General features: G+C 43.4%; 1 protein-coding gene across 11 annotated transcripts in view; it reads right to left on the bottom strand.

The window, feature by feature from the left end:
• AAK1 (AP2 associated kinase 1) overlaps nucleotides 1–19025 on the bottom strand; it is a 173353-nt gene that overhangs the window by 49480 nt on the left and 104848 nt on the right. For all 11 annotated transcript variants that reach the window (XM_030310755.1, XM_032592657.1, XM_032592658.1 and 8 more), the window contains exons 6-10: nucleotides 11748–11869; nucleotides 10342–10423; nucleotides 9706–9838; nucleotides 5592–5695; nucleotides 3318–3397 (exon numbers count right to left, since the gene is read on the bottom strand). In XM_030310755.1, the coding sequence (XP_030166615.1) occupies nucleotides 3318–3397; nucleotides 5592–5695; nucleotides 9706–9838; nucleotides 10342–10423; nucleotides 11748–11869 (521 nt within the window). The remainder of the gene's footprint in view (nucleotides 1–3317; nucleotides 3398–5591; nucleotides 5696–9705; nucleotides 9839–10341; nucleotides 10424–11747; nucleotides 11870–19025) is intronic.

Consider the following 19025-nt stretch of genomic DNA (forward strand, 5'->3'; position numbering starts at 1 on the left):
AGATGGCATGAACTACTTACCTCCAGACTTTGCTTACTTGAAAGAAAAGATAAATATCTATCTTATAAGACCCACTATCATTTTGGACTCTCTTTAACTCACAGCCAAATCTAATCCAAAGTAATACAGGGAGGACTGCTGTATGGTCTACTTGCTCCTTATGATGGTGCTAAAGTTCAGATGGTAACTTCCATTCATTTAGAGCAGTCCAGGCAGCTGGCTACTACCTAACTCAGATCAGAGTAGTTGACGTTTTTTTTTTTTTTTAACATATTTTAAATTAAAAACATTTTTATTTTATTTTTAAATTTTTTTTAAAAGTTTATTTATTTTAGAGAGAGAGAGAGAGAGACACAGAGTGAGCAGGGGAGGGGCAGAGAGAGAGGGAGACACAGAATCTGAAGCAGGCTCTAGGCTCTGAGCTGTCAGCACAGAGCCTGACATGGGGCTCAAACCCACGAACCGTGAGATCATCACCTGAGCTGAAGTCGGGTGCTTAACTGACTGAGCCACCCAGGTGCCCCTCCAAGAATATTTTAGAGAGAGAGCATGAGCAGGGGAGAGGGGAAGAGAGAGAGAGAGAGAGAGAGAGAGAGAGAGAGAGAATCTTAAGCAGGTTCCATGCTCAGCATCCCAATGCAGAGCTTGATCCCACAACCCTGGGATCATGACCTGAGCCAAAATCAAGACTCAGACGTTCAATCAACTAAGCCACCCAGGTACATCACAGTAGTTGTCTTTTGAAAAAGCACTTTAGAGTATAACTAAAGTTAAGGCCAAAAAAGCTTCATGAGTATTTCCAAAATATGTGTGGCACAGCCTCCATGAAATGCAAAGCAGGAAGCAAAGCAGCCGGCCCCATGTCCTTCCCTATGACATATCTCCATGGTGGACCCTGAGGCTTTTCCTCTGAAATCCTGCTAGAAGGATGTTCTTGTGCGGGGTAGAAAACTGATAATATAAAAGCTATTTTATTTAGGGGGGCTATAACCTGGGGAAGGGCAGGAGGGAAAACGGGACAGATTTGGAGAAGAGGAAAAAGGTGTAAGAAAAATACAGCTAAGGGTGAGAGAGTCAAAGAGACTTCTATAGAGACCAAATACTAAGAACCTCCACACTGGATGGATTTGTCTTAAGGGTAACATCCTAGAGATCAAGGGATTTGGAGTCAAACAAAACTATATTTGAGTTTAGCTCCCCGTTAACTGTGTAATAATAGGTATGTCATTTTACTTCTTCTTGCCTTGGGTCCCTTATGTGTAAAAATGAGAAAATAATACATCATGAGGCAGATGTGAACATCAAATGCATCAATGACTGTAAACCTGTTCTTACGAACTGTAGAGTACTCAAAATGTTAGTCTATATGACTTCAATGTGCTGTGAAAAAATACAGACCCTGAGGCCAGGAGCTCTGGCTCTACGTTGTCCTATCTATGTGCTTGTGAACAAATCACTTAACGTACAGAGCAGAGTATGGATGCTCAAGTTCTGGGTTTCTTACTAACCACATTGATTAACTGCCTTGGGCAACTTAAAATTCGGAGTCTGTTTCCTCATCTGTAAAATGAGAACAACAACAATAACTCATAGATTCATTTCAAGGAAAATAAAGTCATCTTATTTATATAAAGAACTTGGTATGGTCTGGTACACATGATGCCTCAGTGAAGAGTGGTTACTTCAAAACTAGAGTTAGAAAGAAAAACTCACCTCTCGGGACTGGGGAGTAAATATGAGAACACAAATGAAATCATTGTAAATTATAGATAACCCAAATCTCTTGGCTGTAAGGTCTGTGTATTCTCGCAGCATTAATGAATCCATACAAACCAGCAGCTTGGGCACTCTACAGTTTATAGAACAGTTTCACGGGACTGATGCATTTGCTGTTCACATCTGCCATATGAGGCAGGTATTATTTTCTCCATTTTACACTCAGAGCACCACTCAAATGGTAGGTTACTGTCACTGTTATAAATGTGTGGGCTTTGCGGGAATGGATCCTTGCTTAGCCTCAGTACCCACCATATTTGGGCCTGGTGAAATATGCCCATAAACCCAAATGCTCAGCTAATCAAATCAGCCCCCAAAGAAATTTCCAGAGGTGAGCATGGCAGAGTTAGGTAAGAAAGACTACAAAATAACAACATGGATATAGTTTGCTAAGTTTGTTAAAAAGAAGTATTTTAGAGCCACATCAGCATTTATATTTATTCTATAAATATTTAAGAATGTTTTAAAATGTAGAAATTATTTTACTCTTCTATGAAAATTCACATATTCCCATGTAAGGTACCCTGTTGATAGTTTGCTGGTAACGTTTCCTTGGCATAGGAACACGGTAGGAAAAAAAAGGCATAAAACGTCTCCTCGACTACCCTCAGCATTTGCCATTTGGAAGCATGGCAGCCATGAGGATATGCCCTGCAGACCTTCAACATGTAAGGGGTGCAAAGACCATGTGCCCCAGCTGCTGTGCTCCTGAAATCCACTGCCATGTTCGCTCTGAGGCCATGCTTCCCACAGGCTGCTGTCAGCCTTCGCACCCCAGTCACAGGGATATTAAAGTTGGCCTGTTTCTGGAACACCAGGACTCCTCTGGTAGCTGACCTTGGCTTGAGGATTCCCGGACACCTTTGGTGAAACTTCTTTAAATTGTGTGGCAGTTTCTAGGTCACCTCCACCCAATCTTCCTTCCTCTCTCTGGTCTAGACTTCCATTGCCTTCTGATGATTCTCCCAGCCTTCTGTGGCTCCCTCCCTAATTTCTCTCACAGCCAAATAAAATCCTAGCTTCTTCAATCCTCTCTTGGCCTTTGTTTCTTCAAAGACCCCACACCCCATGGTATGTGATTAACTAAGCTCCACAAGCTCTCCTGCTGTTGTTCACGGAGTCAGTGCCTTGACCTGCACTGTCCTGATATGGCCAGGGCCACAGGAAGTAAGAAAGAAGGGGAGGTGAAGGACTAGGGTGGTGAACCAGGCTACACGAGGGTCAGGACACACGTCTAGGACCCTCTGGTACTAGCAGTATTTAAAGTCTGCTGTTGCCTCGTCTCTGAATGCCCCTGTGCCTCTTCCCAAGCAAAAGAAACAGCTGCGGAGTTCTTGATTCTCTTTCAAATGTATATCACTGTGTTTCACTATGTTCCTCCCTGCACTCCCACAGAACAGTTTCTGCCTAGAAGAGACAGAACTTGCTCTCCTGCTCTGTGTGGCCTCGGGCCGCGGCACTGTAACAGTCACAAGGCACCTTCCCTTGCCACTGTGGCAGCGGGTGCAGGACATGTGCATGCTCAGGCAGGCACTTCTTACCTGGCCTTTGGCTGGGTCTTTTTTGCAGCTGCCTCACTGGCTTTCACTGGTTCAGGAAGCTTTGCAGGAATGGGAGAGTTCTAGAAAATTGAAAGGAAACCAGAAAAGGACATTGCAGATTTTTTTATAAAAGAATAACCAGTATGACTGGGCCGATGGAAATACATGTCTGGGTGTTCCAGAGGGGCTTCCAGACCCTGATGTCTATTAGAGGGAAGGGAAGTCAACCAAAGGTAGATCGCACCAGACTCAGCCCCACTCAGGGAGGCAGCATGTCGGAGAGGAGTACAGAGCAGCCTGTGTGCAGCACACTCCACCCCTGCCTCCTCCCAACCTTCTGGACCCTTTGCTTCCTTGTGCACAGCTTAGAGGTGATGTTACGAAAGGAATGGGGAAGAGATGTCTGTAACCTGTGTTAGCATTTAAGCTATCAGCTAGACCTTAGAGAAGTCAGCGCTAACCATCAGTGCACCCAGCCGGGGTTCACTCCGTCTTCTGCTTGAAAGCTGGGAGAAAACCACGGCTACGACCCATCTGGTTGCTGAGCCAGTGCCTCTCACGGTGCGTGAGGCACCCCTCAACCCACAAGGCCAGGAGAACTCCTCCCAGCTGGATTCTGCGCCAGCCACCTAATACCGGCTCTCAAGGGAGTCCTATTGTCCCTGACCACATGACAATTGCTTAGCACTGCTGAGAACCAAATGGCCTGAGACTTGTGAAGCTTTTTCTTTTTTTTTTTTTAATGTTTATTTATTTGAGTAAGAGACAGTGTGAGCGGGGGAGGGGCAGAGAGAGAGGGAGACAGAATCTGAAGCAGGCTCTAGGCTCTGAGCTGTGAGCACAGAGCCTGATGTGGGGCTTGAACTCATGAACCGCAAGTTCATGACCTGAGCTGAAGTCGGACACTTAACCAACTGAGCCACCCAGGTGTCTCACGCAGCTTTTTAAAAACTGGTTACCAATCTGAATGCTTTCAATTATGTTTCAGGTTATTTAACTTTATGAATGGGGAAGGAGGACAGCAAAAGAAAAACAAGGCCATGTTGGGTTCCTGTACAGGACTCCTCATTTTAATCTGGAAACCCAAAAAATGGAATACTAGCAATAGTACATATTTAGGCTTTTAGGAGGGACCGCCCATTTCCTTCATGTTTCCAGGTGGGGAGAATTTCTGCTAGAATATCTCTCCTTGCTTCTCTTCCACTCTCCAAACATTCCTCTCCCAAGAGAGGAGCATAACTTATTTGACTGATAGGACCGGGAGAAAAAAGTGAGCTTGCCTGGCTCACCTGTGCGCTCCCTCCTTTAGGGTAGAGCCTTCTCTCCAGAATCAGGCACTCCCAGCTCAGTCATGTGGATCTAATGTTAGGGAGCCTGACTGGTCAAGCTACGTTCTCTGACTCAATCTTATTAGTAATAAAGCCAATATTCTGAGTTCCGTCTGAATGATTTCCACATCTGATTCCAAATGTGGGAGTGAAAGAGGAGTGTTCTTTATCAGCACCCTCAAGCCCCCACAGTGACATCAAAAGTACATTATTGGGAAAATTGAGAAGATAATTTCAGATTAGAACTTATTTATTACGGCAGCCATTAGTAAAATGTTCAAGGGAGCTGGATCACAATATGACATGAAAAATATGCTAAGACCATAAAAAGGGTGTTTGCAAGCACTATACTCTGAAAGCTGCAGAGTGTAGAGCTTAGGATTACTAAAGTGTAGAAAACATTCCTATGGCCTGATGTGTGTGGGGAGGGTGGTGGAAAAGGAGTGTGTTATAGATGGCAGACAGCAGAAGCAGAATCAAGAAAGTTCTGCTGCAATAAAGGAGAAAAGGGACAAGGGACAAGAGGCTTGCATTCCAGTAGGTATGTGGGCAAGTCCAGAGGCCTGCCTCAGGAAACCAGCCTGCCTTACCACTGCTAGGTAAATACAGTAGGCACTTGGATCTTAGTGAACTGAGGAAGTTGACAAGACAATAAGTTGGTCAATCTTCACCCAAAGTGTTCAACTCAGTCCTGAGAGAGCTTTCTCTCTCTCTCTCTCTCTTTTTTTTTTGGTGTAATTGCCTTAGTTTAAATTGCCATAGTTAAATTCTATGGGAAAATTGGGTTCTCTTTATAGTAATTGCTTCATACTTAGCTTTGCTTGAACACCTCCTATCAGATAAAACAAAGGACATCTATAATTGTTAAGCAGCTGGTTAACACCTCAGGAATTTTAAACAACAATTTGATAATGTTTACTTCCCCTAAAAAGCATCTTTCACATACCTGTACATTAGGAATTGGGCATTCTTTCTTGAGTAGTTTGAATGAGAAGTAGGACACCTGGTAAATATCTGGCCTTTTGTCAGGGTCTGGTTCCAACATATACCCTAAGGCAAACATATGTGAATTTACTTAATAATATTCTAATACTTATTATATTAGCTAGGAAGTATAATTCCTGTTACCAAATGTTATTTTCATTTTTATTTCTCATAAAAGTCAGACAGTATAATTAGCTCTTTTCCTCCCCTCTCAGAAATAAAAGCTATAACTTCCCGAACATTTGTAACATCCACAAGAAAGTAACAAAATTTCTCAACTGTAACAAAGATACCTGAAGTTCACCTTCTGTGACTTGTGCAACCGGGACTCAAGCAAACTCTCAATATGAAAGTTACCACCTTCATATTCTGGTACCTAGGAAGTTATGGAGTCTTGCTTCTGCCTTCCTTAGTTCATGATATCTTGCTAAACAAATGATTATCCTTGATAATTATAATCAAAACTCAGTGGGTTTTTTTTCACTTTCTTTTCTTCTTCCTCCTCTTCCTCCTCCTCCTTTTCTTCTTCTTCTTTTAGTAATCTCTACTCCTTACGTGGGGCTAGAACTCACAACCCTGAGATCAAGAATCTCATGTTCCACTGAATGAGCCAGTCAGGTGCCCTTCAAAACTCAAACTTTAAGAACTGACTATAGACATTGGGGTACAAGTGCCCCTATGCATCAGCACTCCTGTATCCCTTGGGTAAATTCCCAGCAGTGCTATTGCTGGGTCACAGGGTAAATCTATTTTTAATTTTTTGAGGAACCTCCACACTGTTTTCCAGAGTGGAGTTTGCATTCCCACCAACAGTGCAAGAGGGTTCCCGTTTCTCCACATCCTCTCCAGCATCTATAGTCTCCTGATTTGTTCATTTTAGCCACTCTGACTGGCATGAGGTGGTATCTCAGTGTGGTTTTGATTTGTATTTCCCTGATATATACACAATGGAATACTACGTGGCAATGAGAAAGAATGAAATATGGCCTTTTGTAGCAACGTGGATGGAACTGGAGAGTGTTATGCTAAGTGAAATAAGTCATACAGAGAAAGACAGATACCATATGTTTTCACTCTTATGTGGATCCTGAGAAACTTAACAGAAGACCATGGGGGAGGGGAAGGAAAAAAAAATAGTTAGAGAGGGAGAGAGCCAAACCATAAGAGACTCTTAAAAACTGAGAACAAACTGAGGGTTGATGGGGGGGTGGGAGGGAGGGGAGGGTGGGTGATGGGCATCGAGGAGGGCACCTGTTGGGATGAGCCTGGGTATTGTATAGAAACAAATCTGACAATAAATTTCATATTTAAAAAAAGAGAAAAAAATTTAAGAACTGACTTATTATTCCTTTGTTGGAGATATTAACTGGTTTCCATTCTAAAAGAAATTACAAAATAATAAACACATCTCTACTTTTACATGATCTATAGAACACTTGTTTATTTCCAGGTCCTTTAAGCTTCTGCCCTGAAGCTGGAAAAATCCCCAGGAAAAAAGCTTTCTGAAGACACAGAGACAGACACATGCATACACACCAACAACAATGCAAGGCAATTTACTGTTTAAGGAATCAAATGAATGGTTTGAACACGAAGTGCAGGCAAGACTGATGAGGCTGCAGTCTTGCGGAGGACTTACAGAAGAAGCAGGGTTTGGGCTGGGCCTTGAAGGCACGAAAGAGTTTAGTCAGTCAGGGGAAAGAGGAGAAAAACATATTCTCGATGAGAGAACAGTCTGTCTGGGCAAAAACAGACTTGAAGAAAGGCAAAAGAGTGCCCTGTTGTGAGGAAATGCAGGTGCCAGAAGGACAGAACAGATTTCCTTGTCAGGGAACACAGGGAAATTAGGCCGGGTGGGTGGGGGTGGGGAACCAGAGTATGAAGGGTCTAAAATGCCACGCTGAGAATCTGGGCCCTACTGTAGGACCACTGGCAAATCATGACGTTTACTAATAGGGACCTGACAGGGCGGCATTCTGTAAGACTGATCTCATGGTGAAGCGGTGCTCAGACGACTGAGGGAGGAGGGAGACAGCTGGCCAGTCCACCAGTACAGGCATGAGTTGGCCAAGTCTCTATATACCGTGGTGACAGTGATGGGAACAGAGAATGGGATGGGACCAGGAGAAACTCCAAAGAAAGAATGCTGCTTAGAAAATGGCTGACTCTTTACTCTGTCTTATGAGCCAGATCTAAACCTTAAACTTCAGTTATCCAGGCTTGAATGGTGACACCACTGATAGAAACTGAAAACAGAGGGGAACTGTGTATTGGGAGTAAATGGGCAATCACAATAAATTTTACAACTGTGACGTTAGAGAGACCATGGAATCTTCAAGTAGTTTGTAAACTGAAATAGGTCAGAGCTTGGAAAGATGTCAGTGTCAAAGACTTGCTTTTCCCAGTATGAACGTGCTGTCCAAATGTGAAAAAAAAAATGTATTACAAAATTATCCTACCATTCTAGCATCAAATTTGGCCATTTTCTTATCTATCTCCTTCCAACCTTCATTTACGAAGCAGCAATTCTAGAACAGTAGTCCCTCCTTATCCATGGGGGACACGGTCCAAGACCCCCAGTGGACGCCTGAAACTGCGGATAGTACTGAATCCCATATATACTATGTTTTCTCTTCTACACACACACCTGTGACAAAGCTCAATTTATAAGTTAGGTACAGCCAGAGATTAACAACAATAATAAAGTAGAGCCATTATAACAATATGCTGCAATAAAAGTTATGTGAATGTGGCCTCTCTCTCTCTCTCTCAAAACATCTCATTATACTGTACTCACCCTTCTTGTGACAATGTGAGAGCACAACATGCCTACGTGGTGAGATGAAATGAGGTGAATGACACAGGCACAGTGACGTAATGTTAGGTTACTACTGACCTTTCTGACTAGATGTCAAAAGAAGGATCATCTGCTTCCTACTGCAGTCAACTGCGGGTAACTAAAACCGTGGAAGGCCAAACCACAGATAAGGAGGGACTACTCTAATGCTTTACCTCTGAAAACAGTTCAACAACCATTGAATGCCATAGTCCATTTGTTTAAATACCCTCTCCCTCCTTTTTTTGGTTAATAAACAGAAGAAGTTGATTGATAAAATTGGCACTGTGGAATAGGTAGTCATCTCAAAGCTGTAACTATGGTTTTATTTTGGGGTTTGTTTGTTTGTTTGTTTTGAGAAAAGCTGTAACTATGTTAACTTGGGTAAGTTACCTATACTCTCTCAGCCTCAGTTTCCTCATTTGTATAACGGGGATAATTATATTTACTACATAAGACTTGAAGAATTAAATAAGGTACAAGTAGGCCCTTAACAAATGTCAGGTGCTCCACCCCACATTTGCTTCTGTTTTCTTCAGTACAGCCCCACCCAGGACCCAAACTGGGTCACTCAAGATTTATAACCCATAATGGTTAAAATTCAGATGCTGAATCCCTTGACCAATGCAAAAAGATGACAAAATATCTCTTTCACATTTGCGCACAAGGGCTTGTGCAAAGATTGCTTGTTCTGCCATCTGGTTAATGAATTAGTACATATGCTTGCTGTGACGATGCAAAAGAGTGGGGAATCTTAAAAAACATTTCAAACAAAGCGTTGAGCTTAAATGCTTGTTATCAAAATCCAGGGATTAACCTAAAGAGAGAAAAAAAAACCTAGTCCCACAGAGTTATACAGTCTTAATTATGTATTCACTCCAGCCAACGCACAGCAATCATTTCAATTTGAGTTGCTTCCAGTTTTGCAGAGATGAATTTCTTATCACTTGATAGGAGTCAGCTGGACTCTTTCATACTGACTGCAAGAGAACAGAGCGGTACTGTACTGCTCAAAGCACTGTTAGGATTTCTGCTCAAGCCTAAGAGAGTTTAGATTTCTAGCAAAAAGACCTACCACTCTAACTAGACACTGTGGTATTATCTTTGAGTGACCCACTATTATCGACTTATCTATCTTTGCATCCAACCCATCACTCCTGGGATCTAATCCCTTTGTCCCCCCAGTTCATTCCTAGAGATTGGAGATAAAAATATGAAACCAGAAACTTGAGATACTTACTAATTAGGCAGTGCATGTCTTGGGAATATCGAGAGTTATCAGGAATTGTGAAGTTTCCGTCACAAATTGCCACCTGACTCTCTCCAAATGGCAAAGTGAAGTAGCATAATTTATACAACAAACATCCAAGAGCCTAAAAAAAATAAAGCAGATTGCTACGAGTGGTTTATTTACCATAACTGCAAATGGGTCTACTGAGACATACTGGCATCATCCATACTTACTAGCAGATATAAAAGCTACGTACTATTAACCTATTAGAAGAAACCTGAATTTAGAACTCAGCACCACTATTTAGCTGCTGAGTTACGATATTTCTACCAGCATTACCAAATGGTGTTCCGAAAAAGAACAAGTATTTCAGTTACTTTGCTCTTAGGAACTAATAACACATATATGAAAACCACCTAAATAATGGGCAGGTCACCTGAATAATTTTCACAGAGCTCTAAAATAATTTCCTTTGACATGCTTCACGGAGCAGTGGCAGGTCACCCCGAGAATAACTCTGAGAGATAGGGAGACAGTGATATGGTACAGTGGCCATGCTTGCTATGGCACTGCCTGGATTAGACTTGGGAATTTACAGTCAAGACTGCTGGTATCTGAGATGCGGATAGGTTAGTTGACACCTACCCAAATGTCTGCCTTCGTAGTGATGATTTTGCCACTGTACAGGTTGACCATTTCTGGTGCTCGATAGGACAGCGTTGTGTATCTACAATCAAGAGATTTGGTTTTTGTTAAATATGTCAATGCTATCGTTAAAAACCAGGGGTAGCAGAAATACTTCTTAAATACATTTATGTTTCTATTAATAAAGTCTAGTTCCCTGGGAGCAATCTGCAGAAGAGAGTAGGAAATAGTAGTGTAGATAAAATGAAAAGCTGTCCTGGGTACACACCCATGGCCCTTTAGAAGCAGCCCTTCTATCTGAGAGCGTGTGGCAACCCAGACGCTAAGGCACTTAAATAAACTCTAAAAGCAACTTTTCTTGGGTCCTCAAATGAAAAAATCTTCTTCTGCAAATCCTTACTATTCGATATCATGTCTTGCTGATTTGTTTTTAAAAATAGTAATTTCCTTAAGTGTGGCTCAGTGCTGATGTGTAATACTGGCTGAGACACTGCACAACAGCAGAAAGAATAGCTGAGGTGGGAGGTGGACGAATCTCTGCTGCCGGAAGAGGAATGAAGCAAGAGTTTTCCCCTTATCTCTGGCTCAAGGAAAGAGGAGTACAAGCTCCGCTTCAAAGAGCGTCTTGGTGTGGCCAAGCATGTGACTTATGCTGCTTGAGTCTCTAAAGCCCACAGGGCACCGTGCTCTGGTCCACCAGAGCCTTGGACCGGAAGTCTTCCCACCCCAGGCTTGGCTGCCAAGAGTGATGCAGGAAAGGAGACTGAGGGTCAGGATACAGGTGTGCATACTAGACTTCTGGATTATTAGTAGTATTATGGCCTGTGAAAAATCTAACACTCTTGACAATAGGGTAAAATGGGTCAGGTTCTTAACTGGAGCCAGAAATTTAAAGAAGCTTTTTCTCATGGCAGTCAGTGATTCAGTATCTGTAGAGACTTCACATTCCTACTTACCATTAATTCCATTAGATTGGTGACCTCCTTAGGAGCAAGAAGGAATACACAGCAATTCAGGGTTCAGTGAAAAGCACATCCAACTGACTGATAATGTCATAGTTGTTGTGATTCCGCTTAAAAACATCACAGTACCTCTATGGTTTGTGTACCATTCAGCTTTTTAAGGGCTGTGTGACTTAAGTCAAAATATCTATGTACAGTGACCACTGGTCCATTGATAAAGCGCTGTATGACTCCTTCATTTTACGCTATTGACCAACGCTTGCAAACCACTCGACAGCCTCCTCTTAAAATCAAACAATCCCACTGCCCAACACGATGCTCTGAGACAAGGGGGGCCATGACTAGCACCCTGGTCTTTCCACCCTGACCTTCTCATCCAGAAGCTGAAAGTAATGTTGCTGATCTGCAAATGGACGAAACTCCAAGAAAAGAGGAAAGGCTTACTTCTTAATCTCATCTTCCACTGCATTGACTCCCTCAGTTTGTGGATTCTGAAATTTGTTGGTGGCGCTTCCAAAGTCACACAGGACGTAGTGGCCTCGGTCATGCAAGAGGATATTTTCAACCTGAAAAACATTCCCCAACCACCCGATCCAAGATATTATTTAGTAATGCATATGAAAATCTGGTTCATAGTCACATAAATATTCTATTTCTGATAATCCCACTAATATGCACAGGAAAGTTCTTCCCCACCAAGTATCTCGCCAGGGGTCATCCCAAGTGAACAAAAAGAAAAGCACAGTAACAGGGTAAAATGAGAGTAGAGGGGGTAAATAGAGGAAAGTCCACAATGGGGAAATGAGTCCCACTTACCTAGATTTCCAGCTACATTTCTCACCTTGGCAGAAACAGTCCTAATACTTTTAAGTCTCTGTATCTTTTTTCATGCTTTTCTCTCCATCTAGAATACTCTCTATGACCTCCACCCCCTTAGCCAACTATCAATATCCCACTCATCTTCCAAACTCCAGTTCAGATGCCACCTCTTCTTTGAAGCCTTCCTCAAGCACCCACTCAGACAAATGTCACTCTTTCCCCATGGCCCTTCAGTACTTCATTCTTCCTGACATCAGTGATTTCACTTGAGTCTTATACATGCATATATCGATTTCTTTACTACAGTAAGTTAGAATTTCCAGAATTAATAAACATTTGCTGTATTTTAGTTACTTCTCAAAGTGATTAAAGGCCTGTGGGCAAATGTCCAGTTTTCCTGTTGAAGTATTACCTTATCTTTCTGTAGATGAATGCTTTGGGCAGCGAGTTAGCAGTTCCAGGTAGAAGGGAGCTTACAAAGACCAGAATCTACAGAAATCTCTGGTATCAAAGGAGTATGCCAGTGCAAGAATAACTCCAAAATAGTGGGCACTTCTGTACTCAGGATGTACTGAGTCATTTTTGGTCTAGGTGAATTGCGTTGACCGGTATGTTGGAGGACAGACCTAGCTATGCGTGGGCAGTAAAATGGCGGCCAAAAAATCTCCTTAGGCCAGTAAGTCTATAGTCTCCATTGTCTTTTGTCTTCAGCCTTCCAAAGACTGATCACCTTCGGAAAACAAAGGCCAGAGTCTACTATAGGCTACTTAAAGACAAACACCATCTCGGGGCGGCTCAGCCACCCATCTGGGTGGCTCAGTCGGGTTGGGCGTCTGACTTCGGCTCAGGTCATGATCTCACGGTTTGTGAGTTCAAGCCCCGCGTCAGGCTCTGTGCTGACAGCTCAGAGCCTGGAGCCTGCTTCGGATTCTGTGTCCGCTTCTCTCTCTGCCCCTCGCCAACTTGTGCTCTTTCTATGTCTCTCAAAAAATAAATAAATGTAAAAAAAAAAAAAAAAAAAAAGACAAGCACCATCTCTTCATTGCGTTTGTAGTCTTCTCTGCCAGTGCCTACCATTGTGCTTGGTACAGAAATTTTGGTTGAATGGTATAAGTTAAAAAAGAGGAACACATTTAATACTGTGTTTGTGTGTATGTGTGTCTGTCAGAAGCAAGATGGGAGCCACCAAATACCCAGACCCTATTACTGCACATATTGGTTCTTTAAAAAAACAAACAAAAATCTGGTCAACTGTGATAGTCTCTTGTTCCAATACTCGTTTCTACCTATACTTGCTTTAATTCTCCTAAAAATTACATTATGTATTATAAAAATGTTTATAGTTTGTATCTGCTAAATCTAATACCTAAAGTCTTTGCTGCAAACTGATTCTTTTATTTGTTGTCTCTTACTCCTACTGAGTCTCACTCCTGGTACTGTTATGAGGGGTTTTGTTACTGTTGCTGTTAACTCATGTTCCTTGGAATTCATCTGGGGGAAGCCTATGAGGCCTGAGTTTAAAGTCTATTGTTCTTCCAGAAAGGATATGCTTTTGCACCTGGGGCACTGCTAACCTACAATCACTTTAACCTAGAATTTTGACCTTGGGATTTTTAGGCACATAAGGCAGTATGAACTACGGCTATCATCTCTCATGGATATGCTCTTGTTCTCCAGAGACAAGGCTAAGGGAAGCAAATATTTCTACCATCTACAGCTTTTCAAAAACTCATCAGTTTAACCTATTTACACAAAGTAAAACAGTCAAGCTATCCTGAACATATACTCACTTTAGGAATCTAAAATAATTCCGACAAAACAATACTAATATTTCTAATCTACTTTAGAGGTTATAAACAGAACAGCTATGATTTCCTGAGCTTTTACTATTACGAGTACTACTGTACTCATCACTTTACATGGATTATCCTCATAATAATATAATAATATCCCTGTTTTACAGATGTGGAGAGTGAGACTCACAGTGATGAAGCTGGGAAGCAAACCTAGGCAATTTAATTCTAGAGAAAGGCAGGTAATTACCTTTCTGCCAGGGTAGGAAGCAGATGAATTACTCACAGTCCCCACCCATAAGTATCCACCAACTGAGGTGGGTATGATGACTATATTTGCCCAGTGTACTGGATACAAGCTTAAGGACAGGGCTGCCTCGGTCCTTTATGTTCACAAATATCCTATAATAGGAATCTAGTCAATGAGGAACCAGGTGTCTAACCACTAGCTAGGCTGCTTTGCTCAGTGTCTCGTAAACATTCCCTGTATCTCCTGGTTTATCATTTTATTCAATTGCTCATTCTCTACCTGTCAAATCGTAGCCATTCTTCAGGGCTTTGCTCAAGTCGCAAGTCCTCAGTAAAACCTTCCATGGCTATCCTACAAAATCTGCAGAACTTACTGTCCATAGGAGGGGCTGCCAAAGTAAGACCTTTGGGCCAAATACAGCCATTCCCATTGGTTACTTATCCTCTAGTCTATGGCTGCTTTTGAGCTCCAGTGGCAGAGGTGAGTAGTTGTGACAGGCTATCTGGCTGACAAGCCAAAATATTTACTATCTGGTCCTTTGCAGAAGTTTGCCAACTTCTGGTCTATCATTACACTATGCCTGTGTGTCTCCTGCAATACCGAGTCAAGTATTTTACATACACCAGATACCCTTCCATCCCTTATTCAGTATCCATTAGCAGTGATCTTCCTTCCTGGTCTCACGTGAAACCATGCATCTCCCATTATATGTGTTCAGTCCCTTCCCACATTAGTTTCTATTCTTCTAATGCTAGATTGTACATTCTAAAACACTGTTAAGTGAGTTCACGTCAAAATACAAATAAGGTAGTTCCAGGGACCAAAATCACTGGGTTGGGCCAGAGGCAGTGGGGGTGGGGGTGAGGGGGTCAGCGGGAAGGAAAACTGAGTAGACAAAAGACAGAATAACGATGAGGCACATAGGGGTTTTTGTCTTGTTTTTATCCCCCTCACCTAAAAAACTCGGTTTGTATTTCTGGTTAGCTCCAGAGTGGCAGCACTCAGCAGTTATACCGTTATCAACCTTCCCATAAAGATAACATTGCACAAGACTGTATTTGCAGGAAAAGCAGTTAAAAAGTAAAGGTGTGTACAAAAGTGGACCTAAAGCCAGAAATACCAACGTAGGGGAAAGCCTTATCAATATCAAAGAAATACTAATGCAGGTAAGAACCATAAGCCCTGCTCCGGTGGCTCTGCAGGTTTGCTGGGAGGATCATGAGACTGCGAAGGTGAACTCGCTTAGCAGCAGCCACCTCAGCAGTGGCCACACCCTCTGCGCCTTCTCAGTCTGTCCCTGTGACTTGTAACACCCGTGGAAACCTCCAAGATCAAGCTGGCCGCTGCCCTTCATCACCACCAGCACACTTAACACAGAGCCTGGTGCACGGCAACCACATTGGAACTGGGGGTCAGAAGAGCTCAGGGACTACTTAGATGTCTGACCTTGGACAAACCTTTAAACCTCTTTGGGCTTGTTTCTCATCTGCAAAGTACAGCTAATACTATTTCTATCATGGTTTTTATGAAGCAAGCAAGAGAATGTATGTGAGAGCAAACTATAAGTCTCCCTATATAAACCTAAGAAGTTATTACCACTCATTTTAGAGAGAGACACACACATTTGAACTCCTACTATATGCCAAGTAGCTTCTGGAGATAAGGTTATGAACAAATCCAAGTTCAGCTGCTCGTGTCGTGTAGAGTCTAGTGGAAGAGAGTAAGGAAGTAAGTATAATTGCCAGGTGGTGATAACTGTTATAAAAAAAAAAAAGCCAACAGGTTAAATATATCTAAGGGGAAGAGGGATGCTACTGCAAATGGCACAGTTGGAAAGGTCACTGGGATGAGGTGAGCAGAGACCCAAATGAAGGGCAGCCACAGACCCCCTGGGGGAGGGGCACTCTCAGAGGAGAGGAGGGAGCAGGCCTGAGGCATCTGAGGCACAGAAGCAGGCCACCTTGGCTGGGACAGTACTGTGCTGGGCACCAGTGCCACAAAGAAAACTGAGGACATGGGACTGGGCATACTAAGGGCTAGCGCCCTTGTGAATGGGGAGGCCGGATACTGCTGGGCCTTGGGGAAGTGAAGGACTTAGGTGAGTGAAACTCATAATAGAACCAAAGGCAGAGAAGCAGGAATGATGACAATAACAATGGTATCAGCAACTAGCAGCACTCACTAGGAGGCACTTTTACCTACAGGATTTCATGAAATTCTTACAAAGTCTTACAAAGTCTTATTGTCCCCAGTTAAGAGATGAGAAAATGGAGCCCAGTTACCTAACATGCCTGAGGTCACTAGGCTGGTAGGGCAGGATGGGGCTCACTCTGCCTGCGTGCTGAAGCTACACCCTCACCGCTGCACTGATACGCATCATGCCATCAAGGAATGAGGGCAGTTCACACCGGCAACCATGAAGGGAGAAAGCGAGAGGACCAGAGCAGCTGACAGAGGACAGACTGAGGAAGGCCACTAGGGAGACACTCAGCAGATGGAGAGAGGTGTTTTAGGAAGGTTAGCATGGTGAGAGAGAAGAAGGGAGAACACGAGGGTGGGTGCAATTGTCTAGAGGGGAGGCGACTCAGGCCAGGTCTAGAGCAGGGCCCAGAGGAATTAAGGTGGACAAGGAAGGGAGACAACCAACTGGACATTCGTGTATCATCTTCTGGAAGCTCCAGAGAACTTTCCTACTGATCTGTTTTTGGCAAAGTCCCTTAGGATGTAAGCCTAATGGTGGTGACCGCTGCTTACAATCCTACAGTCTTCCAGCTCTTTGAGGGTTTAATGCTGCTGACCTTATTTCCCAACCCATCGGCTTAAGAGGGTTATTAAAGCTGTCACTCCCAAACTCTGCTTACAGCTGTAGCTAAAAGGTCTGGAAAGCCACCTCCTACTGACCCTTCCTCTTCACATTATTCCAAACAGATATGGCATTCAGGCATTTCAATCACCAGAAATTTTGGAGGATTAGATAAATGTAGGTGTTCAAACTTGTGATTCTAAAAATGGGACAAGAATCTTCATCCTATTGTACTTCACGAAATCAAAATCTCTTTTCCGACGAAAGAGGACACATTCATGACTTTCTCAATCTGAATGCACTTTTTAAATCTTAACCCCTTCTTAAGTGCCTGGACAGACAGCATGGTGTAACAGAGCAAAAACAAACAAACACCAAAATGGGAGTAAAAACCCTTGGCCTTTGTTCTAGTTTGACCACAGAATTAGCTGTGCAGGTCACAGCCTTTCTGGGCAGAGGATTCCTCATTGGTAATAGGAGAGGGCTGGCTTAGGTGACCTTCCCAGCTCTATGACCCCATGATCTGCAATGATCTCTTTCTTTCCTCAGGGAGATAAAAATTAAACAAAAACAGGGAAATGATTAATATGCTAAAATATCGTATTTGAAGAAAGACCTCCAATAACGAACAGAACTTTGGTAATGGTTATTTTTATAACATAAGCTGCTTCAGGATAGGGACTGCTTTCAGTTTATTTCCCGCACATAATTTGAAAGAAAGACCACACACGTGGCAGGCAGGGCAAGAGGGGCTTTTCCTCTGTTCTGCGTGTGAACAAGCAGACCCAGGGTGGCACTGACTCCACAAGGGGATCTGCAGCTGGCCTGGCCTGTGCTCTTTTCCATGTCGTACTGACTTTTGTTCAAGATGGTGCCTCCTCACCAAATGTAAATCTGCTTAGAGAAGCAACTACAGATCAGCAACCAGCACCTCCTCTGGCCAACAGGAGAATTAAGAACTTCTAGGCTCTGGCTACCGCTAGGACTGTAGTGGCTGGACATGGAGCTCAGAGTGTCCGAGACTACGTGATGGCAAACAACAGGTACACAGGGACTTTTTGGTCAGGCCTTAGGAGGCTGGCAGTGCGGGAGGCAAACGGACTGACTGCCCACCGGGCACATATTAGTAGAAATCAATAAAATCTAATTTGCTAACCAAAACAGCTATACGGCACAGAGTATAAGATATGGGGAGTCTGGGAAACCTTCAGTCAAAACAACCAGGAGTCAATAACTGCAATTAACAGCCACAGGACTTTTTTGGAACAATCACAATCGAGGCCTGCTCCCAGGGCCCCTATTTACATTCCCTATTTCCAAGGTAGAGGAGAAATGGAAACAAAGTCTCCTGAATCACTCCCGGCAACCCAGCAGCAGGCCTGACGGTCTTCCCGATGCATTAAAACACAACTACAGAGCCCCAGAGCGTGTTGCCAGCGCTGTGCTGACTTTCAGGAGCACCGAGGAGGGTCAAAGGGTACAGGGCTACGGATGAGCTGGGAACCAGCGTGGCAGCCTCTCCTCCAATTCCACTTTGCTCCACGTTCTTCTGCTAAAATATCTCATGGACCATTCAGGGCAGCGAAGAGAGAGTCCTGGGCTCCTACTCCCACCCTACTTCCTGTCCCCAGGTGGACCCTGAGCTCTGTACTTCAGGCTCCTATCACTGGACGACACTTAACCAACCGCCTCACAGCAGCATTGAGATGCTGGGAATGTGCAAATTAGGTAGGTGTTATTTACAGGTATGAAAAGATTCATCATTGAGGCCTCATTTAATCCAGTTAAAATAAAGGAAGATTCTGTTCGAGAACACGGGATCAGCACTCTCTACAAGGATGCTCAGTGGCCCTCTCTGCCTCCTTCCTTTGCCCTCACCTTCATGCCCTGGCAGGCACTTGCTGTGTCACAGGTGTGCCTGGAGACGGACACGCATGCTCTAAGGCCTCCTTGTCCCCTTCTCTAGGTAGCCCTCAGCATCTGCTCTCTGCCTGACATGTCCTTCGTCCTCTTTGTGACCACTTAAATCCCACAAGCCTGTAAAATCCCACTTTTCC

The sequence above is a fragment of the Lynx canadensis genome, chromosome A3 (assembly GCF_007474595.2).
Source record: "Lynx canadensis isolate LIC74 chromosome A3, mLynCan4.pri.v2, whole genome shotgun sequence".
In the NCBI taxonomy this organism is placed as follows: Eukaryota; Metazoa; Chordata; class Mammalia; order Carnivora; family Felidae; genus Lynx; species Lynx canadensis.